Source organism: Patagioenas fasciata, chromosome 21 (assembly GCF_037038585.1).
Source record: "Patagioenas fasciata isolate bPatFas1 chromosome 21, bPatFas1.hap1, whole genome shotgun sequence".
Classification (NCBI taxonomy): Eukaryota; Metazoa; Chordata; class Aves; order Columbiformes; family Columbidae; genus Patagioenas; species Patagioenas fasciata.
The window spans coordinates 4,953,371-4,980,074 of NC_092540.1; the positions used below are offsets into that span (position 1 = coordinate 4,953,371).

At 54.3% G+C, this 26,704-nt stretch overlaps 1 protein-coding gene across 2 annotated transcripts; it reads right to left on the bottom strand.

The window, feature by feature from the left end:
• Nucleotides 1–1,209: 1,209 nt before the first annotated feature.
• LOC136110810 (adenosine receptor A1) lies at nt 1,210–26,201 on the bottom strand. Of its 2 annotated transcripts, none has more exons than XM_065854464.2 (3): nt 26,021–26,201; nt 25,284–25,669; nt 1,210–2,180 (listed from the first exon to the last, which is right to left on the bottom strand). In XM_065854464.2, exons 2-3 carry the CDS (start codon nt 25,622–25,624, stop codon nt 1,547–1,549), a joined length of 975 nt encoding a protein of 324 aa, XP_065710536.1. In that variant the 5' UTR covers nt 25,625–25,669; nt 26,021–26,201; the 3' UTR covers nt 1,210–1,546. The 2 variants fall into 2 exon arrangements, with proteins under 2 accessions (XP_065710536.1, XP_065710535.1); XM_065854463.2 differs by lacking the exon at nt 26,021–26,201 and adding an exon at nt 25,840–25,924.
• Nucleotides 26,202–26,704: the final 503 nt, after the last annotated feature.

Consider the following 26,704-nt stretch of genomic DNA (forward strand, 5'->3'; position numbering starts at 1 on the left):
CTCATCCTTCCTCCTTCCTCCCACCCTTCTTGGCTACCCTCCTCTTCCTCTCAGAGAAATGGAGGAGCTCCCTCCAGGCTGATCAGAGCTGGCTGGACCAGTGGGTGACAGGGACATCCAGCAGCCCCACTGCTACACGTGCATGGCCCTGCTCTCCATAGCCAGCTAAAGAACCGCCCATAAATCTCACCCATCCAAGGTCCTTTTCCCCTCCGCATCCCTCCCAGCCCCTGTGGGAACTTACTGCAGGAGCTTTGTGACGTCCGAGGGGCACAGCCCTCGTGGGGCAGGGTCATAGAAGTGTGTTTCCAATGCGACACTGGCGAACAAGGGATGCTGATAAGAAAATAACCCCAATTAACTCTTCCCAGCACCACTTCAGCCCTGGAAAAGCTCCTTCTGCAGAGCAGGGAACGACTGTGTGGCTGCCAACACCCAGAGGGACCACAGAGCTGGGTGGGGGTCATTGCCCATCTCCAGCCATCCCGTCCTCAGGTGTGACCAATGACAGTCCATGCCCATGGCCAAACCTGGGGCACACACTTGGGGGTGGCCAAGTGGCCCTGTGGCAACATCAGCACCAACATGGTGACCCACAAATGGGCGCGAGTCCCTCTCTACTCCCCCACACCATGGGGGTGGCTGCGTTAACCCATAAAGTTCGGGTCCAAAGGGTTTTGACATGGGGAGGGTGATGGGGAGCGACATGGGAGACATGAAACAGGGCCTGGAAGAGATTTGCCTCTGCCTTGTGCATGAGAAAAGGGGGAAAAAGGCGTTTAGATGAGGTTCTTAGGGACATGGTTTTCTTGCAGTGTCCTCTGGGGTGTCCTCTTGCCTCTTTGGTAGTGTTGGGAGTTGGACAGTCACCCTTTGCTCCACGGGTATGGTGGGTTCATCAGCCTAAGGGTGCTGGCATTGCCATGGGATGCCTCTTCCTAACTGTGGTGTCCCAGCCCAGCTCACCTCCCCTTGGTTATGGAGGGGAAGGAAAAGGTTCGAAAGCTCCCAGAGCTGCAGAAATCCCATTGCCCTGGGCTCCCCTGGGTCTCAGCAGCTTCACTCCCACCAGATCACCCTTTTGCCTGGTGTCCAAGTACCCCCATGGGTCCATGAATGAGGTGACCCCCAGCATCATCAACTGCCACGCTCCAAGGAGCCAGAGGTCAATGGCAGAGGATCGACCTCCTGTGTGGTTTTTTATCATTTTACTTTATTTGCATGAAGATAAATTGCGCCATTGTCTGTACAGTTTCTCCTTAAATACTTGGCAAACCTTAAAAAAAACAAAACAAAACCAGAAAAAAAAAACCCAAACAAACAAAATAAGGAAAGGAACAGTGCAGGCTACAGTCTCAAAACAGTACGATGCTTGTGAATAAATAACCCCCCGGGGAAGCCGGGGGGGACGCGGCTGTTCGGATTGCACATGGCTGGTGACTCCAGCCCTCCCGGGTTGTCACCATCCCTTCGGTGGCAGCAGGAGCAGCGGCCGCATGGGGACCAGCCTGGGCATGGACGTCCCCTCTCTGCCCTCTCCCAGCTCCTAGTTGCCCAGCTCAGCTGTGGTGGTGCCGGCATTTTTGTTGGTTTTACAGCAGAAGTACTGGTTCCAGATCTGCAGGAAAGCTGTCCGGAACTTCTTGATCCTGAAGGCGTAGACGATGGGATTCATGGCCGAGTTGCCGTGGGTGAGGAAGATGGCGGTGTAGGTGAGGATGTGCGGCGTCTCGCAGGACGGGCAGAACAAGGTGATGCAGTTGAGGATGTGCAGAGGGAGCCAGCTGAGAGCAAAGAGGAAGAGGACTAGCGCTAAAGACTTGGCGATCTTCAGCTCCTTCCCATAATACTTCTGCGGGTCATTGGAGCTGGAGGAGACCTTCTTGTTGAGCTGCTTACGGATGAGGTTGAAGACTTCCAGGTAGATGAGCAGCATCAGCACCAGGGGAGGCAGGACCCAGACGAAGAAGTTGAAGTACACCATGTACTCCATGCTGATGACCGTCTCAAACTGGCACTTGATGACGAACTGCGTGTGGCTAGCGTTCAGCTCCTGAGTCCTCTGCATCTTGTTCAGGTTGTTCCAGCCAAACATAGGGGTGAGTCCCACCAGAAAGGAGACAATCCAACAGCAAGCAATGGCCACGGCTGCCCGCCGGGGTGTCACCACGCTCTTGTACCTGTGAATGAGACAACAAGCGCAGGGAAGAATTAGACACGAGTGGGATGTTCTGCCTGGGGGTTAAAACTGCTCCAGGTGGGGTGGCAGTGCTGATGCTGAGATGGCACCATGCTCCTCCCTCCCTTCCTCAGCAAAAATCTCTGCAGGGACAGGAGCTGGACGCGGTGATCCTTGTGGGTCCCTTCCAACTCAGAACATTCTATGATTCTAATTGTGCTGATAGATGTGTTAATGGGTTGGTTTCTCTGCATGTGCCCTGGGGAACCTCATCCTGTGTTCCATCACCACCCCGGCCCCAGGGATGGGTGAGACCTCAGACACGATGCTGGAGCTCTGGGGGTTGACGCCAAGCCAACAAATGCATTAGCAACCTGGAGCGTCTATGCATTCAACCCTCATATCTAGGGGGCTTTCATGGTGCTCTGGCAGCCCACCTTACATCTGAGCACCCCACGCCCACAGCAGTGGGTCACCCATTCCTCCCACCATGCGCCAGCCCTGCTGGCACCCTGTCCCAGACAATTTCCCCTGCACTGGGGGAGGAAATCGCCAACAAAAACGTCCTTGGGGACCCGCCGGGCTGGAGGAAAGATCCGCTGGTGCTAATGGAACCTTGGGGAAGCTGCTGGGCACAGCCTGTTTCATCTCCTAATGTGCTGGGCCGATTGACAAAACCTTCTTTCCTGATGGGCCAGTGCCAAGGTCTAGAGGAGGAGGAGGAGGAAGAGGAGGGAGCTGTACCGGGCTCTGCTCCCCCCAGTGCCACCAGGGAGCACGCCACGGCTGGGCTCATCCCTCCAGAGCTCTCCAAGCAGCAAGTGGAGACTGCTGGATTGATTTTTCCCCTTGGCCCTCAAAGGAAAGCTGCTCCTTGGACAGTGAGAAGATTTGCAGTCTGAGTGTTATTGCTTTCCACTGGAAGGGACTAAAAAAATAATGTTTTTCTAATACTTTACTGGGTTTTTCAGTGGTGCTGGTGTTAACCCGGCCATGGGGACCACATGGAGGTGGCTGGCAAACCTGCATCTCCATCCTGGTGCTCAGAGCTCCCTGTTGCATGCCTGCAGCCCTGCCCTGTGGCGAAAAATACTGGAGCATTTGGGGGCTTTTTAATACACCAGCCAAGGACCCAAACCTGCTTTCCACCCCCTTGAAGGGGGTAACATGGAGGGGCGCAGGGTGGAGGGGGTGACATTGGTCCCCAGGAGATCAGATGGTCCTGGAGAGGTTTTCCGAATGAACCCTCTCTGGTCTGGGAACAGATTCCCATCCTCCCAGTGGCAAACAGGTCCCGTGGGAAGGAGGTGGCAATGTGGGTGGTTTGCTCTGAGAGGCTGGAGCCGGAGGGTGATTTATTCCTCGTGGGGAGGAGAGAGGGCAGGAGACCCTGAGAAAGACACGGGGCAGGGAGAGCCAGGGCATGGGGAGGACGAGGGGTGGTGGGAGAGCACCAGGGGAAGGTCTGATGGGGCCCAGGGGAGCAGCGGGTGGCAGAGGGATGCCAGAGGCTCCCGTGGGGCTGTGTGCTGGCCCCCGCACCCCACGTCACCGATAAGAGGTCCTTGGGGAGGGTTGATGTGCCATTCCAGCTGTGACACCCTGCTCCCACCTCCCCAGGCTCAGACAGCTCGGGGGGAGATGCACCAATAATAACAGCAACAACCCCCCTGCCTGAGCTCCTGCCCTCTTTGCAACCCTTGCAAGTTGATGCTGGGTCACATTTCCCCACTCCCAGGGCTTTTCTAGGGTCTTCTGCTGATTTTGCTGAAAGTGCTGCAGTCCCGGGTGCTCCCCTCTCTGCAGAGCTGTGTGACAGCAGCGGTGTCACCATGATCCCCAATCGCCCTCCTGGGGTTTGCAACCAGCACCCAGGCACAGAGCAGCTCCAAGAGCACCCACTGCTTCTCCCCCTGCCCCCCTGCCTGGGTTTGGTGAGCGCTGAGACCCTGTTGTTAACCATGAGCCAGGGCTGTATCAGAGGATCCTCTGTTCAGTCTCACAGCCAAGGCAGAGGGGATGGGGAACGGCTGCAGGGGGCCCAGCCTGGCTGGTCCTGGCCCCCTGCAGCTCCAGAACATAGTGTGTTGTTGCAGATGCCTATCAGGACAGCTCTGGAGGTTGTGCAGACCTCAGGTCCCTGGGTGCACGCAAGCCCGCATGGTCCAGAGGGTGTAACACACACATAGCACAGCGACCGCCCCACATGCTGCTCACCCACCTCCCTGCTTGAGTGCACGTCCCTCCCAACTCCTCCCTGCACATCCATCCCTTAATACACATCCTTGTTATTGTACATCCATCGCTCTTTGCCTCACACAGAATCATAGAACAGTTTGGGTTGGAGGGACCTTCCCAGCTCCCCCAGTGCCACCCCTGCCATGACAGGGACATCTTCACCAGCTCAGGTTGCTCAGAGCCCCGTCCAGCCTGGCCTGGGATGTCTCCAGGGATGGTTCATCCACCACCTCTCTGGCCAACCTGGGCCAGGCTCTCACCACCCTCAGGGCCAACAATTTCTTCCTCATGTCCAGCCTGAATCTCCCTCCTTTAGTTTAAAACCATCACCACTTGTCCTATCACAACAGCCCCTGCTCAAAAGTCTGTCCGCATCTTACTTATGGGCCCCTTTTAAGCACCAAAAGGCCACAATAAGGTCTCCCCAGAGCTTCTTCTTCCCCAGACTGAACACCCCAACTCTCCCAGCCTGTCCCCATATGGATGAGGGCAGATCATCCCCCATGGATGCCCCCACCTCGCTGTGCATCCATTCCTCCTCCTTGCCACACACCCATGTCTCTGCCATGGTCCACATCCATCCCTCCCTGCTGCACATCCAGCTCCGCCGCCTCACTGAGCACCCCTGGTCCGACACACACAGTGGTTTGAGTAGCAGGACCTGGCAAGATTTAACTGTGATGCTGAAGAAGCAGCCAACAACTGAGAGCAAAGCTTGTTCGTGCATCCCCCTGCACGTATGCATCATGGTCACAGGAATCACGGCTGAACCCAAAAAATACATAGAAAACAGCAACGTCTGGAGCTGGAGCTTTTTTCCTTCGAGCAACAAGCCAAGAGCAGGGGCAGCTGCAGCACCTTGCAGGGAAATGTGCTCCCCACGGGCTCACGGGTGCCCACTGCCCCGTCAGCCCTACAAGGAGAATGACAAAAGCCAAAAAATGACTCGAGTTCCTCCTCCGTCCACCCCACAAGGTCTGGCCATGCAGCTCTCATGGGGCTCAGCTGCGCTAAAGGCTGCAAACCCAACTTAAAAGGAAGGAAATGCTGGATGCCCCCTAATCCTCGGCCCCATGGCACAGGGTGTGTGGTGGGGATGAGCAGAAGAGGGGTCAGGGACAGACTTCACTGTTCATGTTTCTGCCTTGGTCATACCATAAAGAAAAAACCTTTCTCATTTACCTCATTTTATATTAATATGGTAGGGCTGGAGTTTGGGACGGGTCTGGAAGGCAGAAGCACTAGAAAATGTTGGTAATGGCTCACAATTAATAAATAATCTCATTATTATCAGCAGCATCAGAACAATTGCTAGCATCATTGCAATTTTATTACTGCTATTATTTTTATTAACAGCTGCGACTAAAACATCCATGATAATAATCACCGGCATCATCATACAATTTGGGTTTGTTCTCTTTGTCTGTGGGGTTTGAACCTGACCGTAACTGCTGCCTTTTCCTCCTGCCCTCTCTCCTTGGTGGTTTTTGCATCATCCCTTCCCCACAGAGATGGGCATCACCCCAAGTCCTCCTGGACACCCTGCCAAGGCCAGAAGAACAACCATCCAGCCTCATCAGCATCCCAGTGAGATGGGATGGGCCGGAGTTTTGGTTTGATGTGGAACAAAAACATCTTTGAGGGTTTGGAAAATAATGCAAAGAGGCAAAATATCAATTATTGCTAGAGTGCTGTTTGCATCCCCAGGGGAAGTGCAAGAAGTGATGGTCGGAGGAGGAGGCAGACAAATTGTCCCCAAGGGCCGTGCTGAGCTAACAGGGAGATGTGGAGCAGGGTCCTCTGGGGAGAGATGCTGCCTCACAATGGGATGCTCCCGGAGATGCTGCAGTCAAAGAAAGTTTATTGGGCTGAGGATGGAGTCACTGGGAGAGACAATGAGGCCCCTTTTCTCCAGGACATCATAAAATGCTCCCCAGGTCCTCACCCTGGGGACACTATCCACCCCCTTTTCACTCCGCTCATAATTCCCAGACTAGATTTGACTTCTTCTGCCACATCATGGTGTGGTCAGACCTCTGCGTCCCTCTCGTCTGTGGCCAAGGGAGCCCAGCTCAGCCCAGGACCTGCTCTTCAGGGGTCTGCATGGGGTGGGCAAATTCCCATGGCCACCTAACACATCAGGACACATCTGAAAAGCAATGCAGAGCAGCCTATTCATTGCATTTGTATTGATTTGTCTTTTGTTTGGGGTCTGTTCCCCGAGAGAGAGATGAGGGCTCGTTTCCCACATCTCCAAATCCAACACTCACAGAACATGTCCTCTTGGTTTGGTTGAAAAAACCTCAAAGATTCCAGGTCTGGTTTGAATAAAATTTGTTTGTTTTTTAGCGTTTCTGGGAATATATTTTTGTGTCCAGAAAATACTTGCAGATGTCCAGCTAGCCCCAAGATGCGGCTTTGCTAGTCCTTGCTCTGGTGGGGTTTATTGCAGTGCAATTCCTAGGGAATTAATTCACTAATGAAGGCAGGCCATCACTAATGAAATGAATCTGGAGCCAATGTGGTGGGAGGAAAGAAGGCCAAGCTGACATGAAGCTCATCTGCATTATGAACACAGCAAGGAAAAGCAGCCAGAGCATGTCCTGATCTAATTGAAAATCTCTCAACAAAAGTGCTTTGATCTTAGAGGATTTTGGTTTCTGCTCCTTTTTTTCTTGGCTGTATCTTTGCTTCAGATCTTTCAGCGTCCTGGAGGCCGCTGGGCGGTTGGTGCTCAAAGCTGCTGAGAAATGTGAAGCTGAGAAACGTGAAGTGGCATCTGGGTTTTGTGAGGGACCATCTCAGCTACAGCTCCGGGCTGGGATGAGAAGGTCCCTGGGCATCTACATGAGGTGGGAAAAGCTGCAGAAGAGACATTGTGTGACAGAAGGACCTTGATCATGGGGCCTTTGTCACCTCTAGTCCTGGGCATGACAAGCTAATTCCTTCTTCAATCTCTTGTCTTGGTTATTTTCCTCCTTTTGGGCTTCATTTTGGTAAAAACCATAAGTTCAAAATATTGAAGGTTATCAAGGATTTGTAGATGTATTAAAATACCTAAAAAGGTGTCAGCATTGCCGTAAATGTCCCTTAGCACCAACATCCCCCTTGCGTCACTTGAGTGCATCTCCCGTTTGTTCCCATTGCTCCGCATGGCAGTTGGGAGTTTTGCTGCTCTTTGGTTTCAAACACAAGACACTCAGTCCTTCACACTCCCAACAACATCCACCCAACAACTGCAGCAAGTCAATGCTAGTGATGGGTCCACAGGGCTGGAGCTGTTGGACGGTGCCCATCACGAAGGCCTTTCACACCCTCCTGCGTCATTCTAGGAACTTCACAGCCGAGTTGACAGGTGGCATTGACACAACCATGGAGATGATGTGAGAAAACATCACCTGGGCAGAGGGATGGCAACACCATTTCAACATATTGATCTCATGGTCATGTCACTTCTGGTTCTCCACCTTGGAAGAAATGTGGGTTTGTTGGGTGCATGGCCATGTGAGTGATGGCCTTGGGAGGGACAGATGTCAACCAACATCAGCCAAAGCTGGAAGTTGGATGGAGCTCTCCATGACAGCTTGTTCCTACAAATGCTTGGAAGGGAGGAGAGTGGCCCTATCAGATTCTCCTCTGGAATGCATGGGGTCTCATCCTGATCCCCAAATCCCAGATCTGTCACTGGTCAGATGCCAACTGGCGTGTAAAGACATAAAAAACTGGTCCAAAACCCACAGAGAGTCTTTCAGGTGAGCCAGAAGACTGCATCCTTCTGCGGCAAGGACGCTGGTGCTGGTTGGCGATGGAGATCCTGTCTGGCACCAAAACTTTTGTTGTACAAGGCCCTCCTGGACCCCAGACAGGGTATGGGGAGATGATGCTGCCTTGGTGTGGGTTCAGCCTGCCCCAACACCTCTCCCAGGACCAAGATCTCTGAGGACTGCAGAGGGATGTGGACAGATCCCAAAGCAGCCCTAGGGACACAAACATCCCCCCAAGAAGCTCAGCACAACTCTGTTTTGGCATCTGCCATGGAATGGCATCACCCACAGCTTCGTGAGGCTGCTTAAGGGCTCACTTCCCTGCTCCCCAACACCTATATACATAGGAGGGACCCACAAGGATCAGAGTCCAACTCCTGAATTAAAGCTCAAAATGACTTTGAAGTTAGCTCTGATTTGCGCTGGAACTGGACCAAATGACATCCAGTGGTCCCTTCTGACCTAAACTCTTTGAGTCTACAGTTTCTCCTTCACAAAAAACCATTCTAGAACGAGGTGGGGAGAAGCCAACAGGAAGGCAATGTTATCATTACCAGCTCTTATCAAGGGTGATGTATTTGGAAAAATTACACTTTAGGACTTCATTGATCCAAGAACTTCCCAGAGGGTGGGAGCAGGTCCTGCTCTTTCACTCCCAGCCATTCTCAGCTGCATCTTGTGGTTCCATCACAATCCTTGGACCAGCTCTGGTGTTAACTGGTTCTTCACTGAGCTGACTCATGCTCACACTTGGCCACCTGGTTTTCCACAGAATCCCAGAATGTCAGGGACTGGAAGGGACCTGGAAAGCTCATCCAGTGCAATCCCCCCATGGAGCAGGAACACCCAGCTGAGGTTCCACAGGAAGGTGTCCAGGGGGGTTTGAATGTCTGCAGAGAAGGAGACTCCACAACCTCCCTGGGCAGCCTGGGCCAGGCTCTGCCACCCTCACCAGGAACAAGTTTCTTCTCGTATTTAAGTGGAACCTCCTGTGTTTCAGTTTGCACACATTGCCCCTTGTCTTATCATTGGTCATGTTATCATTGGTTGTTGTTTTTGAGTCTAAACTCAAGAGGAGCAAGTTAAATCTTTGCCTGCTGGTCCAGAGCCTTATCACATCTCTGGTCCCTGGGATGGTAGGAGCAGCCACAACATCACAGCAGCCAGGATGAGTTCATTGCCAAGCAGTTGCAGACCCCTCCTGGGGCAGCTCCTGGTCTCAGCAGAGAAGTAGCTGCTGGCTGGATCTCTGCAGCTTCATTTGGGATGTCTGTGTCACCAGATTCGCTGGGCTCTGGTGATGAATCACAACCCATCTTTGGGAACAAACCCAGTAACCATGGAGCTTCTTTCAGATCGCCTGCCCGGTTGTCCTCAGCTCAGAGGTGGGATGTGAGTAACCACCATGGAGCCTCCAGCGTGGACCAGTGCCAAGGGCTTCCCTTGGGAACCCCACCACGACAGGACGTGGCAAGGGGACGGGGGAGCACGGGAGGGCTGGAGATAGCAGCAGGGGAGGATTGAAGCACAGGGAGCTCGCACACGTCTGTGCCCTGGGCGTGGAGGAGACATTGCTGTCGTCCAAAGAAGGCAAAGGAGCCTGTGTCATCAGTGAGAAAGGCAATTCTTCCAACATCGTTCAAGCAGTGTCCTTTACCCCAGCAGCAAACAGAAATCCTTTGTGCACATAAAACTAATCTTGTTTTCAAACTGGGCTCGGTTTAAGCCTGGGTTTTAAGCTGGGTCCTGATGCCTTCAAATGCCTTGTCACTGCGTAAGCAGCAATTCTCAGCAAGGACCACACGCCCGGTGCTCAGTCCCCTCAGCTCAAATGTGGGTGGGGGTGAAGCAGAGGGCTGGGGACACCCAGGGCACCTGATGCCTGATGGAAATGATCATTTAATTTGTGCCTATCGGGGAGTGCTGCCCTCTAACCCCAGGCAGACCCTTCATGCCCCAAAGGGAGCTGTGACACCACCCGATGCTGTGGGCAGCACCGAGTGCGCCCAAGGGTGCTGAGTTCTGGATGCGTCACCCTCCTGCTGCCGTGTGACAGTCCTGAGGCTACACCCGGTGTCCCTGGTCAACAAGGTACAAGCGACACTGAGACCCAGATTTGCCCCCAGGCAGCTCCAGGGCTCCGTCCCAGCTCCACCATGTGTGGTCACAGCCCTCCAGGATTTTCCTGGATCGCTGGTTTCTCCCTCCAGCACCCTGAGGTAGGTGGGAAGGAAATGATTTAACGCTATTGGCAACGGCTGCAAAATCATGAAACGAGCTGCAGAACCTCAGAACTGGGGGAAAAAAATGGTGATGTTCTCGTGTTTTGGCTCCTGGTTTCAGGCAGCAGCATTTTTTGAGCATTTCTCTGCAATGCGAAGTATGAGAAGCACTGCTTTAAAAGAGAGAAGAAACAGAAGCTGAGATTCTTCCATAGCAGGACTTTGTGAATTAGGACATAGAGAGGAACAGTCTGGTCCCTAAGAGCTGAGGGTGAAATTAGCATCACTGATGGACAGTGCGATGGGCACATTGGACTTGTTTTCAGTGTTACCCCTGTGCAATACATTTACTTGACATCTTTAGTGTCTAAACAGATTTGTTGCCAAAAATAGAGATTTGAACTTCTCCTTGGAGAGGAGTCTGAGGGTGGGTCCCGCACATCCCCATCACACGGCTGAGCCTGCTATGCTGGGAGCGACCCCACCTCCAGCAGAAGACAACTTCTGCAGGGCCAGGATGTTTCAGGAGGACACACTCAAAACCCATGTTCATCCCTTTCTGGATAAGGGGCTGGAAGTGTTTCTCAACCAACATCATGGCAGGGAAAGAATGTGCATGGCCAGGAACCATAGAATCACAGGATGGTTTGGGTTGGAGGGACCTTCCCAGCTCCCCCAGTGCCACCCCTGCCATGACAGGGACATCTTCACCAGCTCAGGTTGCTCAGAGCCCCGTCCAGCCTGGCCTGGGATGTCTCCAGGGATGCTTCATCCACCACCTCTCTGGCCAACCCGGGCCAGGCTCTCACCACCCTCAGGGCCAGCAATTTCTCCCTCATGTCCAGCCTGAATCTCCCTCCTTCGGTTTAAAACCATCACCCCTTGTCCTATCGCAAGAGCCCCTGCTAGAAAGTCTGTCCCCATCTTTCTTACTGTCCCCTCTTAAGACCAGAAAGGCCACAATAAGGTCTCCCTGGAGCTTCTGTTCTCCAGCTGAACACCAGCCAGCAGGTCCATGTCTGTCCTGTGCTCAGGATCCCAGAGCTGGACCCAGGAGTCCTGGATCATCCACCCTCACCACACTGGACCATCCCCCTGGGGTTCTGGCCACCTCAAAGGCTCTCACACCTCAACCCTGCCCCTGTCATGGTGATTAACTGGGAGCTGATTAGCCAGGCCTGGCTCAGCAGCTGATCCTGCGTGTCTCTGTATGTCACTGCGTGATTAGAGAAGTCATAGAATCAGAGAATAGAATCAGTCAGGGTGATGCACTCATGTAGCACTAAGGAGATGGGATAAAAGGCAGCTCTGGCTATCTTCAGTGTGAATCCAGGACTTTGCTGGATAAAAGCAGACATTTTTTTAAATTACTGTTTGTATTGTACTTGAATTTTTCTATGCATTGCATACTTTTGTTCTTTATGCAAAATAATCTCTTGGAAATGAGGACTCAAAATCAGCCCTCAAAACGGAGATGGGAGGCGGATGAAGGGAGGACAAAGCAAGCAGGCAGCTCTGAAAACCACTTAAAATGCCAACTCTGTGAAATGTGGGCCTTGTGAGAAGCTGAAATGAGACGGCAGATATAAAACGCCTGGTGTGATTGGGCTCTGAGAGCCTTAATGGCTCCTGCCCCATCCCACAAACTGCTGCGGGTTGCAGAAAGCCGGCGGTGCTGGGGGGAGGATGCCAGCTAAGAAAGTGTTTGGTACCATGGGGGGAAGACGCCAGCTAAGAAAATGTCTGATACCACCTGCACAGCACCAGGGCAGCTGCCCAGTGCCACCATCATTCCCTGCATGTCACCACTGAATGCTGCTACATCAAAGGATAAGTTGGTACCCGGAGGAAGCCTCCAGCTTGGTGAGTCTGAAAAGCACCAAAAGTCATTAAGTAGGAACAGATCAGAGATTTCAAGTGGAAGAGGAATAAGAGGAGTCTTGAGACCAGCTGTGGGCATCACATCTGCGTTCGACAGGACATCGCGCTCCACTCCCCAGGTAAACGGAGGTGGGAAACAGGAGACAGCATCTCTGATGAAGAGGCACTAACCCAACCACCGAGCAGGGCTGAGATGGGTCTTTATCTCTCCAGTGCAGAAGGACTCTTCAAAAGAAGACATATCCTACGTTACAGCTGGAGCAAGAGATCGGTATCATCTGCCTTTTAATTTCTTGAGTTTTTACACTTCCGCTTGCTAACCCAACTCCTCATTTTGCAATCAACAACTGAGCTCCTGAGTTGCTTAGGCTATATCTTGTTATTGCTGTCTGGGATGCTCACAGCACAATTTGTCGCTTCAAGGGGAACATTTTCCTTCTTGCCCTTAGCCCAGTCCAAAGATTGGTACGTTCAAGACTGAAAAATCGGCTGGAAGCACACAAAATAAGGGAGGTTGTTTTACCCACCTAATGCCTAAATGAGAATTAGGAGCGCCGACGAGATCTACTGTTTCTAAACCACAGAGGACACGGTAACCCAAACCAACCGGTTCAGCGTCTTCTGTCCAACGTGCGTTTCCCCTGGCCTGATTAAAAGATCAATTTTAAATGCAAAAAAAGAAGTCAGGTTAATTTCTTATTTTGCTAATGAGTTGGCTATATGTACTTCCAATGAGTGAAAATCGTTCCATGCCACAGCCGACTTCCAACTTCAATCCTACACAACTCACCATAAAACATGAATAAAACCTGTGTTTTTCACCCGTCCACAACACCGTAAAAACAGGAGTGAGGACTGGAGTACGTACGTGTCCAGCCATTAGGTTATTTATGCTGAGATGAGTCTGTCCTGTGCAGATACATGTACCTTGATCAGCCAAACCAAATGTCAAACTGCAAGTGAAAGCTCCAGTTAACACCACAATCAAATGTTCCCTCACCGCAGAGAATCAATCTTTTGCCAAGAAAACAAATAAAAAGTGCAAGTGCAAAACAAACCTGAAGTTTATTACTTAAACTCTGTTTTCTCTTTCAGATTTAATAGATGATTTATTCCCTTAGAGGAAAACTGATTGACCTTGCTGCCTGGAAGGAATCAGCTCAGTATTTCCATTAGGATGGCTGAGAGAAAGAGCTGAGACTCAAGACCAGGAATTGCAGGAAAATGCATCAGCTAGGCATAAATTACACCCTGTGTGTCTTCTTAATTACTCTGGAAATTTAATCCAGGCAAGAAGTAATGGGCAGACACAGCCTGGGTCTGCCCAGGCAGCCTGGCTGGCAAAGGGGATGGACGTGAGGGATGTGTTGGCCAGGCAGGATCGAGCCCTCACCATGTACAAGGAGAGTGATGGTCCCCGTGATGACTGCAAGGGACCCGGCATCACCCGTCCCTGGTGCACAAGGGACACAGAATCACAGAATCACAGAATGGTTTGGGTTGGAGGGACCTTCCCAGCTCCCCCAGTGCCCCCCCTGCCATGACAGGGACATCTTCACCAGCTCAGGTTGCTCAGAGCCCCGTCCAGCCTGGCCTGGGATGTCTCCAGGGATGCTTCATCCACCACCTCTCTGGGCAACCTGGGCCAGGCTCTCACCACCCTCAGGGCCAACAATTTCTTCCTCATGTTGACCCTCCTCCCCTCCTTTAGTTTAAAACCATCACCCCTCTTTCTATCACAACAGCCCCTGCTCAAAAGTCTGTCCCCATCTTATTTATCAGCCCCTTTTAAGTCCAGAAAGGCCGCAATAAGGTGTCCATTAAAAAAAACCCCGCTCGCCTGCGTCTGCACAGGCTTTGCCACGTCCATCTGGACACGGCTGCGCTCTGAGTTGTCCCTGTCTCGCCTGCTCAGTGCCACAGGCGAACAGAGCCGTTTGCACTGAGAAAAATGAGTGTCTCAGTTTTGCATGTTACAAGGTTTAAGCCACTGATTGTTGTTACCAGTGTAGGAATGAAAGAAATAATTTAGTCTGTAAGACTGTGCTAATTATGGTTATGTCTGAGACGGCATTTCTCAGCGTCGGCATGTCGGTGTTTTCGGAGAGTTTGTAGCACCGTTCCCTCTGTGAACAGATGGGGAAACTGAGTTGCAGAGGGGAGCTGTGACATGCCAAGTGAAGCACGATGAACCGAGTTGAATGAGAAAGCATCCCTGGTGCCAGGAGCTGGCACCTCCCTTGTTTGAAGGAGGCCAAGAAAAATCACCCTGTCTCTGGATGCAGGGAGAAAAATGGCCCAGCGAAGGTGAACAGACAGCCAGGATGGTGATGTCCAGGTTTTCTACCTTTTGGCCCTCCTTTGGGGAGTGATGGAAAGGTTTTATTGTCCCCTCAGGACTGGGGGATGACGCCTCTCTGTCTCTGTATTCCTGTGGTCCTGCTTGGGCATCGCTGGTACCCAGGGTCTGTGTGCCAGGGCACCATGGCCACACTTGGGGACAGCACTGAGGAAGGCTGGTGAGGAAAACAAGCAAACGGGGCTGAGGAACAGATCCCCTTTTGCCCTCCAGCGCCCTGTTTTTGTGAACACAGACTTTCGTTCTTAACAAAAATTCAACCAAACCAACCAAGACTGCGGCGAGTGCTGAAACGGGTCCCTGCTCAGTGCTGGGGGGCAAAGCCCAGAAGGGATGGGATGGGGGAAACGATGGAAAAGGCAGCGAGAGATGGGGCCAGGGTGTAAGGGGGGCTGCTGGGTCCCTGCAGCTCAGTGCAACGAAGAGCAAACCCAGATGTCACAAACTTTCCAGCAGCTGATCCTGCTCTGTGCTGCCCTACGTCTCCAAAAATTGTCCTTCCCCCTTCTTTGCCCCCTATTGCCCATCTGACCCTGAGCCCACCAGTGATTGCTGCCTGTGCTCTATAGGAAGGACGATCCCAACCCCTCAGGATTATTTTATATCCTCTTGCTGATGGCATCACCAGTGATGTCTCCTTAATACCCAGACCTGCCCATTCAGCCGCCCTCCGGTTGGAGAGGCTGCGTGCCCGTCGGCACGCCGCTGCGGGGCTGGGTGCTGGGATTAGGGTGCTCAGCTCATCGCTATTCTGCAGGACACCCCGCTGGCTGTGGGGCTTTTTTGTGGCCACCCTGGAGAGCATCAATTGCTCTTTCTTGCCACTGGGCACCCCGCACAAGAGCCGTGCGCCTGTCCCGGCAGCTGGGCAGCCGTGCTGCCAGAGAAGGAATCTCCCTGCCAGGAGCCTGAGCAGACTCTGGGACAGCTGCTTTCCCACTTCGTGGCCTTTAAAGTTCGGGGCACCTTGGATGAGATGTGGCCCAAAAGGACCAGCTCCCTGGAACCGCTCCTCCCAGCCCATCTGTAACCTGCACGCTGGGCTCTCTCCAGCTCCCGCATCCATCCCCGCTGCATCACTTTGAAAAATCATTAATTTATCTCCAGGATAAACCAATATTGTTCATATTAGCTCAGCTGTGCTGGCTATTGTTCCCCCAGGCTCTGAGATGGTGCTGTTGTCCCCGAGGGGACGAGCCACTCCAGCTGTCCCCATCCCCCTCAGGAGCCTCTCGCCTGCGTGGTCTCCTGGTGCTCCATGTCCTGCTGTCATGGGGATCACGACCCCCATGGCCTGTGTCTGGGTTTCCCTCACACCCCTGCGGGCAGGACCCGCAGGGTTTTTCCCCCTCCTTCCTCCAACCAAAGGTTTTTCTTCCAGCCCATCAGTTGAAACGACTCAGGTGTGTGTCATGAAGAAACTCATCTCCTGGGTCATTTCACCACTGTGCCTCCTCCACGTTTTCCTCCTGTTTTCCATCCTTCTCTGTGTTGCAATGACCTTTCTATCCCCCCTGCCTCCACACCAGAATATAGACCAGCCAATATGCCAACTTTGCCGTCCCTTTGGATGCCCTCACGTCTGTTCTGAATGGTGCCACCAAACCCCCTCTCCACGCCACGGCTCACGCTGTGACCACATGGGACAAGTCGCTCCTCCCTGCTGTCAGGCTGATTTCCAGCACGGCCATTTGGATACGATGACTCAATAGCCCCCAGAGCCTTTGCCCAGCCCTGCCTGCTCTGCCTTGGAGGCCCATGGACTTGTAGGTCCCAGGCCACCCAGTTGGGTGGCTGCTGCGTCCCTTCAGAGCCTGTCCAGTGTCCAATAGTCCTCTGTGTTTGGGTACAAGCTGCTTTGAGATGTCCCGGACAGGAGATCTCCTTAGGTCTTGCCTCATTGACTGCAAACCACGGCTGCGGGTCTGGGTGTCCCTCCAGATCAGACTTTGCAAATGGAATCTGGTGGGCTTTGGCCCAGCTGTCTCCATCCAAGCTCATGGCCAAAATCCCCTATCTGGTCAACAAAGTCAACCTGACACTTTTAAGACACAGTTAAGCTCGTCCTAAACCCACAAATGGGCTAGATAAACCCCGCTGGGATGCACCCTGGGGTGTAACAGGAGCTGAGGGTGGCTCAGCTGTTGGTGGCCCCATGGTACGTGTCCAACCAGAGCGAGGCAGATGCCACATGTGTGTGCCAAGGGCTGGGCAATGACAAGGACACCAGAGTCAGTGGCTGGGGACAGGGTTGGTGTTGAATCCGTGGTGCCTGAGCCTGCCCGCACACCCAGCCCTGACCCCGTGAGTCACTTATTTCTGCTGCATCACCTGCTCTGGTCAGCATGGAGCACAGGTGGGAACATTTCTGTAAAGACCAAGTGATGATGACACCTCCTATAGATGGAGTCACATTCTTCCATCTCAGAGGTGGAAAAAGACCCAGGACCCCCATAAAAGGGCTTCTGCATGTCCTGAGCCAGCTCCAGCATGGGGTGGCAGCGGTGACGACCACACCACGGTGAGCTGGGCCTGACTCAGTCCTGACACGCTGCCTGCAGGGCCAGGCTGGGCTGGCGGGGCCTGGGCAGGCTGAATCAGAAGCTTTGCCTTGGGCAGAGCCTCCTCCTGTAGGGTGTTTCACTTGTCTGGTTGCCAGCAGCTGCACAGGATCCGTGGAAAGCACAGGACACCAAGCCCCGATGTGCATCACCATTGCCTCCACTAACCCAGTACCCTCGGAAACACCCCAGTCACTCCGGAATAGGGAAAATCAACCCCAAAGTGCTCGGTGGTGCTGTTGGAAATGGGACAGTCAGTCTGGGTGTTCCCAGGTGTTTGGGGGGTGCTGTTGTTCAACCATGGGTCTGATGGACTGTCATACCATGGACACAGCGAGGGACCTCGCCTTGCTCAAGTGCTCCCTGCGGGCACCTTGCTATCCATCCCGCCATGTTTAGGTGGCCCTGGCTGATGTTGCTCGTCACCTTTCACTCAATGGGAACCTCCTGCTTGGTTTATATTGCCATGGGATGAAGAAATGCAAGCTGGCTTTGTAGAGTAGGCCATCATGGGTTGATGGTACCGTTGGGTACACCTGAATCACTGCTATGGAGGTGGCAGAACCTTGCTGGGTTCCATCCATCCTTCACCACCTGGTTTGATGCCCGTGTTCCCCACAGGATGAATTCATGGACAGGAGCACTCTTATCAAGGATATTGTCCCCACAGATGTATCTCAGCCACTTTTGACTGTCAGTGGATGGAGCTGTTGTCACTTTGAATCAGGATGGATTGCTGACAAGAGTGACTTTTGGCATTCTTGACTCCAGGCTCTGCCCATCAGGGACCTGCAGCCCAGGAGGACCATTTGGCCTCCTGGATAACCCCATTTTTTTGAGTTACTTGTATGGATCACCAAGGCATGGGCTGGGGTCATGGACATGAGCCCAGCTGATCACTGCACCAAGCATGATCAGAAGGTCAAGCTGTTCCAGCATATCTCAGTGTCCACACCTGCTGTGCCCCGATCTCCATCCTTGCCTGGCAGAGTCATCCTGAGCGAGCCACGGTGCTGCTCTGTGCCTCAGTTTCCCTGTCTGCAAATGTGCTGTTGCCCTTGCTGGGAACATGCCTTCAAATTTACTGGTGATGCATTATCAATGCTTTAATTTAAAAATCAGTAGAAATGGGAAAAAAAAACCCAATTAAAATATCCCCAGAGCATGATTTTGGGGTGTAGCGGGAGAACATCAGCAAGAAGGAGCTGGTTTTCATTAATTTCCCTGCAGTGCAATGCTGGCAGATGTGAGCTCTGCTGAGGGGACAGATGTTGATTTGCAGTAACGGGGTCAGGGCAAAACGATACCCTGGGATGGAAATGATGGAAATGATACCCAGCACGGGGACCACATCTCTCCCCGCTCAGAGACACGGGTGGGGAGGATACGGGGTGCTGCTGCTCGGGGCATCTGGAGGCCACGCATCTCCCTTTGCCCTTTTCCTGCACAATATTTGGGAACAACCCTAAATATCAGCAAATTCGGAGCATCCCTGGACAGTATTCACTACTCTTCTCCCCTTCCCTCTGTGCTACCAAGAATGGAGCATCCTCCAGTCAGATCCTCACTGCATCCCAAGGAGGGGGACACCACAAACCCCAGAATTGTCCCACAGAGCCCTGGAGCTGGGGACACTTTTTACAGCCCAAGTCTCCCGCTGGCTGGCACGGCAGCATCTGCAGCTCTTTCAAGTGACCTGATTTTGTCGGCAAACGTCTCGTGGTGCCACTGCAGCAGCTGTGCAGGCTCCAGCCGAGCTGATCCAGACGTCCCCGCGCCGAGGGAAGAGCCCGCGCAGCTTTGATCTCTGACTTAGCACAGTCTCGGCTGCAAATTACTCTGCAGATCACAGACTCAGGCTGCAAACCGGCTCACCTGGGTATTTACCAGGATCTCAAGACTGATCTAACCTGCTGGTAAATCCCTTCCCCATTTCCAAGGCTCTGAGAATTTTGGCGATACCAGAATGAGGGTGTTGGTCGTGGACCGGCACAGCTCGTCCGTGCACCCCGGGGCTGGTTCCAGCAGAGCTCGGTGTGAAATGCTGTTCTGATTTAGCACCCGCACGCTGAGCTGGTGCAGGGTGCTGGAAACTGCAGCTTGGGAACAGCCCTGAGTCTCCAACAAATCTCTGAACTCTCATTCCTGCCTTTTTTTCCCCATCCTTGGTTCAGATCTGCCTGTTCCTTGGGAATGAAGGTCTCCATAGATCACCCTCGTTTGCTAAAAATACACCTGGTGGAAGGCAGCCAGGGAAGAAATAAAAGAGCTGCAAGGATCTGCCAGTCACCAAAAGTTCTCAAGTTTAGGAAAAATCGGAGTGTTTTCCTTGGAAATTCAATCTGCTTTTGCAGGGACAGCATCTGTAAGGATGGGTGGCATCTTTTCATCGCCTAATGGAGGTTGATGAGCTCCTGGGTGCGAGACCCCCGCAGCTCTTTGAGCTCACTCTCCCGGCTCTGGGTCACCTGGAAACTTTTTAAATGTTCCCTCTGAATTTAAAAATAAGCCTCAGAAGAGCCATGGCATGGTTCATTCACTTGCTTGGCTAGGTAGGATCACTCTCGTTTATTGTCTGCTGTGCTGGACAGGTTGGCTAGAGACATCTCCAGTCACCTTTGCCTCCCTGGGGACACATCAAACATGTCACCTCAGATTGTCCTCAGATGCAGAGCTTGGAACCCTTGAGCCAGCCTGAAAAATGGCTTCTGAAGTTTGATACCTCCCCATTTCGGTGGGTACTGTCCCCAGGTTGCAAAGGCACTGGGGTCACCACGTGTCCCAGCCTGGTCCAAAACCCTCCCCATCTCCATCCTGGACACATCTGCTGGGTCTCAGGGCTCAAGTGTCCAGAGAAGTTTCCTGTCACATCATGTTGGGAATGCTGGAAGGACTTTCCATGGGCTCTTTGGTGCTTTAGTGCCTGGATATTTAGGCCAAAGCAGGGTCTGATCTCAATACCCTCCTCATCCCCCATCCCATGGCAGCAGGGAGCCCATCCTGCCAAGACCCTCCGTGATCTCTCAGCAGAGGAAAGTGGGGAAAACCGTCTCAGACACGTGTCCCGCTCCATGACCCAGCTGGACGAAGGCGACAAGACTTCCTGGGTTTCCCTGTGACCCAGCCCCAGCTGGCCCCACGCCTGCGGCTCTTGGCAGCCTTGGAGAGAAGGGGAAAGAGCGCTGCAATCCCAGCAAGAGCCTGCAAAACAAGGTGGTCAAGGGGGGGAAGCTTTCCTCTTGCACCGACATGTCTATCGCAGGCTGCCTGCAAGTCTTCCTCACCTCCCGCTTGCAGTCCAAGGGATGCTCCTGCCATCCCTGAGCTGGGTTATCTCCTCACGTTTAGGACAGGGAACTTCGGACCCACCAGAAAATGCCAACGCTGTCCCCAGAGCCACCCACAGACCTGCATCCCGGTCTCTTGCTCCCTCATTTCTTAGCAATTTCCAGCTCAGTTTGGTTTAATTTCCGCAGCTTTGCAGCCTCACACGTGTGTTTGAAACCTTCAGCAACACGAAATGCAGCTTGGCCCAGCGGGATGTTCCTCGGGATGCTGCAGGGCTGGGGGGATCACCCTAATGTCGGGGCTCAGGCACAGAGGGTGGGGGTCCCTGACGTGGAATGAGACTCCATGTCCACAGGCTCTTGTTACCAACAGATCTGTCCAGGTGTTTTTCTTCCTGGCACATATTTAAAAGCATTTGTGGAAAGAATTGCTGGTCCAAGACAAGCAGACAGGGGTAAAACCCGCAATAAAACCCTGAGACGGGACCAAGCTGCATCAGCCCATCCAGCATCCCCGCGCCAGCGGCTCAACCATGTCCTGAGGACACTGACTCCTCCTGTTGTGGCCCTCTCCAAAAAACCCAACACATCATCACAGAGCAGAGCCAAGACACCCAAATCATCCTTGGAGCACAGGCTGGAGCCAAAGGAGCTACATCCCCACAAACATCCCTGCGGCACCATCCCCTCCAGCATCCTAAAGGAGCTACATCCCCCCAAATATCCCTCTGTCACCGTCCCCTCCAGCATCCTAAAGGAGCTACATCCCCCCAAACATCGCTCTAGCACCATCTCCTCCAGCATCCTAAAGGAGGTACATCCCCCCAGATATCCCTCTGGCATCGTCCCCTCCAGCATCCTAAAGGAGCTACATACCCCTCAAACATCCCTCTGGCACCATCCCCTCCAGCATCCTAAAGGAGCTACATTCCCCCAAACATCCCTGTGGCACCGTCCCCTCCAGCATCCTAAAGGAGCTACATCCCACCCCAAACATCCCTCTGGCACCATCCCCTCCAGCATCCTAAAGGAGCTACATCCCACCCCAAACATCCCTGCAGCACCATCCCCTCCAGCATCCTAAAGAGCTACATCCCACCCCAAACATCCCTGCGGCACCATCCCCTCCAGCATCCTGCCGCCGGTCACCGCAGGGACACCGAGGGGCCGGTTCCTGCCGGACGCCCCCGACCGGCTGCTTCCCCTCCCTTTGAACTTGTTTCATCTTCCTCAAGTGTGGCTGCAAGAGGGAAGTTTGGGCTGGACTGGGGGACCCCGCTGTGCCCGGCTTGGGGGGGTGACAGGACGGGGGTCCTGCCCTGCTGCCGGATGCGAGAGGGGACATGTGAGCTTTTCCACCAGAGTGAAGGAAGCAAATCTATTTTAGGAGGTTTCCAGCAGTTCCTGTGGAGGCTGGGGAGCCTGGTACCCTCTGCTCTAACCTTCTCAACTGGAGTGATGCTCTTGCATCCCACTGCAGTCGGGAAAAGGCCCCTTGTGGGGAGGCAGTCTCCTCCAGAACCCAGCAGTGAGGACGGATGCTACCCAGGGGTTTGGGACAGAGAGTAGAGGGTTTGGTGGGATATCCCGTTCCCTCAACCATGCTGTGGGCACAGGGCATGCCCTGGGTTTGCCTCCGAGAGCAGGAGAAAGGAGCTGCCAACCCAGAGACTCCTCTCCATCCCCCAAATCTGCCTCCACCTTACATGAGTGGCCCACATTCCTTTGCATTTCCATGGCCATGGGAAACATTGCCATGGGAGGCCAAGATGGAGCAGCAGATGCCACTTGGGCATCTCCCGTTGCCATCCCGAGGCTCACGACAAAGGTCTCAGGGCACCATTTGCTCAAGATGCTGCCAGCAAACCCCCATCCCGGGACAGCAAAGCTCCCGTTCTCGCCCCAGGGCTCGCTCTCCGGACGGGTGCACGGGCAGCGGACGGTTCCACGTGTTTGCTGAAGAAGAAGCAAACCCGTGGGCTGCTCCCCAAGCTCACAGCCCCAGGGCCGGGTGCGTGTGGGCAGCCAGGAGCTGGATCTGGGCTGCGATGCACCGTGTTCCCCCCTCCCTGCCAAGCTGCGCTTCCAGTCCCCGCTCCGCCTAATTAAACAGAAAGCCAGTGGTGACTTTGCTTCTCCTTCAGACAACACTTCCCAGCCAACAGTCTCGTTGTCTTCCCTCCCCAGTTGGCCAGGATGTGGCAGGGATGTGAAAACCCGTGCACACCCCTTCACGGAACTAAATGGTCTCAAGTTGTGCCAGGGGAGGTTGAGGTTGGATCTGGGGAACCATTTCTTCCCCAAAGGGCTGTGGGGCATTGGAACAGGCTGCCCAGGGCAGCGCTGGAGTCACCATCCCTGGAGGGTTGGACAGACGGACATGAGGTTCTCAGGGACATGGGGCAGTGCCAGGGGTGGGGGAATGATTGGACTTGATGATCCTGAAGGTCTCTTCCACCCAAAATGATTCTGTGATTCTATGATGCTGGCCAGCCATGTGCCAGAGAGATGTCCCCACTCTGTGTCCTGCCTGTCCCTGGGATGTTGCTGAGGCAGAGACCACCCCACATTGCTCCCCATCTCTCCGAGATGCCATCGCTGCCTATGGACCCTCAGGGACGTTGGCAGCTCCCCCTCAGATCTCCCAGGCAGGAGTGGCCACACGTGTCACCAGGGACCCAAGTCCTGCCGCAGTGTCACAGGCTCTCAGCACCCTGCTCCAATTTGCACAACGGGCGGGTTCGGTGTTTCAGTGGGGGACGGCACCACGATTTGAGCTGTCAGCACTGGAAAAATGCTTGCAGTATCATCTGCTGGCATCTAGCAACAAGTTGGGAGAAACTTGAGGCATTTCAGATTCTGGGAATACTCTTCAGCAGTGTTTTCTGTCCTATTTGCCATCTACAATGTTTTGCTGCTGCTATGCCTAGGGCACAAAATCACCTAAAATCATCACATTTGCCAACTGCTGGGAATTCACACCAGGGAAAGAAGGAAACATCCAGGGATAAGTGAACAGGAGAGCTGGTAGAAGCCGAACCCTTCTTGTTGAGGCTACGAAACCTTCCAGTATTAAAATAGGCTACAAAACGTCAGAGGAAAATCTCATGATACTGAGTGCTCAAGCACAGAATGAGACGAGAAAATTCAGGGTTGATATTGCACAAGAAAAACCCACCCGAACTATACACGGCAATAACTTAATATTGCTCCCAGGAAAGCTCCTGGGCTCAGGGCAGAAATCTCCTCAGAAAAGGCTCATTCGATGCTCAGAGGCAGCAAGGGAGGAAAAAAGACAGGGTTTGTTAGAAAAATGACAGATGTGAGCGAGGCAGTGTTGCTATGTATAAAGCCACGGTCCTCCCACACCTGAACCCATCCCCACCGCACTGGGGATGCAGGAGGACCAAAAAAGCCCCGCGAGCACTGACAGGGTGAGAATCGCTCCGGTTACAGCGACAGCCTGGAAGACGAGGATTTTTCATAACATAAAATCACACTTAGGGAGAAAGTTTGGAACAGGCTGTGAAATCATGTGCGGCAGGGAGGGGGTGGGCAGGGACCGGGGGTTTGTCCTGTGTCCCCCTCCCTTCTGTTCCATTGCTGAGCAGCCTGTGGCTGGGGGAAAGTCCCGAAGTAACAGATCTCCAGCCTGACCCAGCGGATCTGGGAACACCGAGCACATCGGAGCAGCGAGTTGATCGCGACACAGATGCCTCCTTTCCTCGTCCATGAAGGTGATTCCTGCCACAGGAAGGGTCTGACACCCACTGGGGTCTGAGCAGCATCTAACACAAGGACATTGGGTCCCTTTTGGGGGGTCTTTGTGCTGATGAAGGGTCGTGGACCCCTCTGGCAAATGGAGGGTGTATCGGAGCTCCAAAGGGGTCAGTGGGTGACAGAGGTGGGTGTGTGCTCAGTCATCCCGAGTTTTCCAGCAGCGCTCTCGGCAGCGGGAACCTTCCCCGAGCCGACAAGCCAGACCAAGGTGTCCCTGCGGCCCCAAATGTCCTTGGACAGAGCAAGAGGGACCAGTGACAGTGGCTGCACAACCAGGACACATGGGCTGCCCTCGAGCAGCACTGATTGTGGGTGTCACACCCCCTTCCAGCCCCACTGACTCCCCCCGGTCCCCCTGCAGGAAGGGGGTCAGCCATGAAGTGGTTAAATATCTCCTGCAGCAGCAAAGTTCAAACAAAGTGCATTCTCCTCATTTATGCCCAGTGGTATTTGCGATGGGCTCGGCTTTGACAACAGACACAGATGATGAGATGGAGAAAAACAGGGAGAGGAGTCATTTGTGGGGCAGCCCCATGGCCAGGGATCTCTCTTGGGTGTGCCTGTCCAGCAACACATCCCAGACCTCTGGTCCCTTAAAACCACAAAACTGTGTCGCACATGACCACAAGCAAGCAGGTTATTACCCCCAGGCTCCCCATGGTGAGGGAAAACCTGGGCTGAACACAAACTATCATCCCCTTTCCACTCCCTGAAGCACCCCACCGGTGCTCTCCCATGTGGGACACATTTGTCCCGGTCATGGGGACCGGCTGTCACGATGCAACCTCTGCCTGCACACCCAGCACTCCCTGACCCCCCAGTGAAGCTGCTGGAGGCTCTGGGACCCCCCAGCCCAGCCTGCCCCGCTTGCTGCCGCAGCCAGATGTGTCTGGGCCAGCAGAGCGGAGGAAGGACCTTTCTCCCAGTGCTTCTCCCAGAGTCTGGGGCATCCTCACCCCCTTTTAACCCCCCCAGCAGCCACTGCAGAGTCAGTCCCAACACGTTTTCCCACCTGACAGGGATCTTCACTCGCAGGTATCGATCCACGGCGATGGCCAGGAGCGCCAGGATGGAGCTCTCGGTGAGGATGAGGACGGGACAGGCCACCATGAGGCAGCTGTAAAACTCCGTCTGCGGTCCGATGTTGATGATGATGGCCAGCGGGATGACCAGGGCCCCCACAGCCACGTCGGCCACCGCCAGCGAGACGATGAAGCAGAAAGTGGCATCCCGCAACGCCTGGTTCATCTTCACAGCCCAAATGACCAGGATATTCCCCGGCACGGACACCAAAGCGATGAGGACTTCGATGGAGATGTAGGCAGCCTGGAAGGCTGAGACGGAGTGTGCCATGATGCTCGGGTCCCCTCCCCGCTCTTGCTGGGGTCCCGCGGTCACCTGCAAACGCACAGGGAGACAGACGGTCAGTAACTGCGCTGCGAGCCGAGATGCAGCCTGTGCGGGGCGGGGAGGGGGGGAACCACAACAAAACCAACAAACAAAACAACCCTCTCCCGTTATTGCCTCCCCTGGGGCTGCCCCCTCCCCGGGGCGCATCCTGCACCCACCTCCATCCCGCTTTACAACCGAGCGGGAGCCGCCGGCAGCCCCTGGGGGAGCAGCGGAGCGCTCGGGGCCGCCCCCCAGAGCCCCTAGGGGCCGGTGCAGACGGAGCGGGCCCCCCCCCCAACTGCTCCTCCCCCGCCGACCTCGCACCGCCCACCCCCGCCCGGCAGCGACCCTCCTCACCTTGTCCTGCAAGCCGAGGGCTGGTTTTGGGGGTGCCCAAGATAGCAAGAGCTTCTTACCCGCAGGGTAACGGGGGGGACATGCTGGGGGGGGCGGAGGGATGCTCGGGGAGCGGGCTGGGCTCGGTCCCGGTGCCCGGCACCGTTGGGCTCCCGCAGGCTCTGCCAGTTCCCAGCCGGAGCGGGAGCATCACATGGTGCGGCCGTTCCGGGCGTTTAAAGAGCGACTGACCCGATTTGGGGCTCGGCGGGGCCGGGAAGAACCGGGAGATGCAGCGGGGGGTGGGGGGACCCTGCAGAGGGGGGAGCAGCGGAGGCAGCGCCAACCCAGAGCTCCCGACACGGGTCCGCTCCCGGTTTTAGCATTAGAACCGGTTTTTGAGGTCGGGTGTGAGCAGAGGATCCCGGGGGAGGGTGGAGAAGCGGAGTGAGGGGGGCGGAGACGAGCACCCAGCGCTCCGGGTCCAGCCCCAGCACCCCAAATCAGACCTGAACCCACCCAAAGTGCTGGGGTGCTCGCCCGGGCTCTGGGTGACAAAGGCTCGCCCCAAATCACTGCTGCTGAGCCCCAAAGACCCTTCACCCACTGGACGGCACCCCTGGGTGCTGGAGCGGCTACACCCCCATGCTGGTGAGTGGGGACACAGTGTCCCTTGCATAGGGGCTGCGTTGGTGACAAACAGAG

Bases quoted from the DNA above. Each gene is read 5' to 3' on its own strand.
- LOC136110810 (XM_065854463.2), bottom strand. The intron at 2,181-25,283 runs GTGGGAAAACGT...TCTCATTCACAG, and splicing joins CGAGTGAAGATCCCTGTCAG to GTACAAGAGCGTGGTGACAC.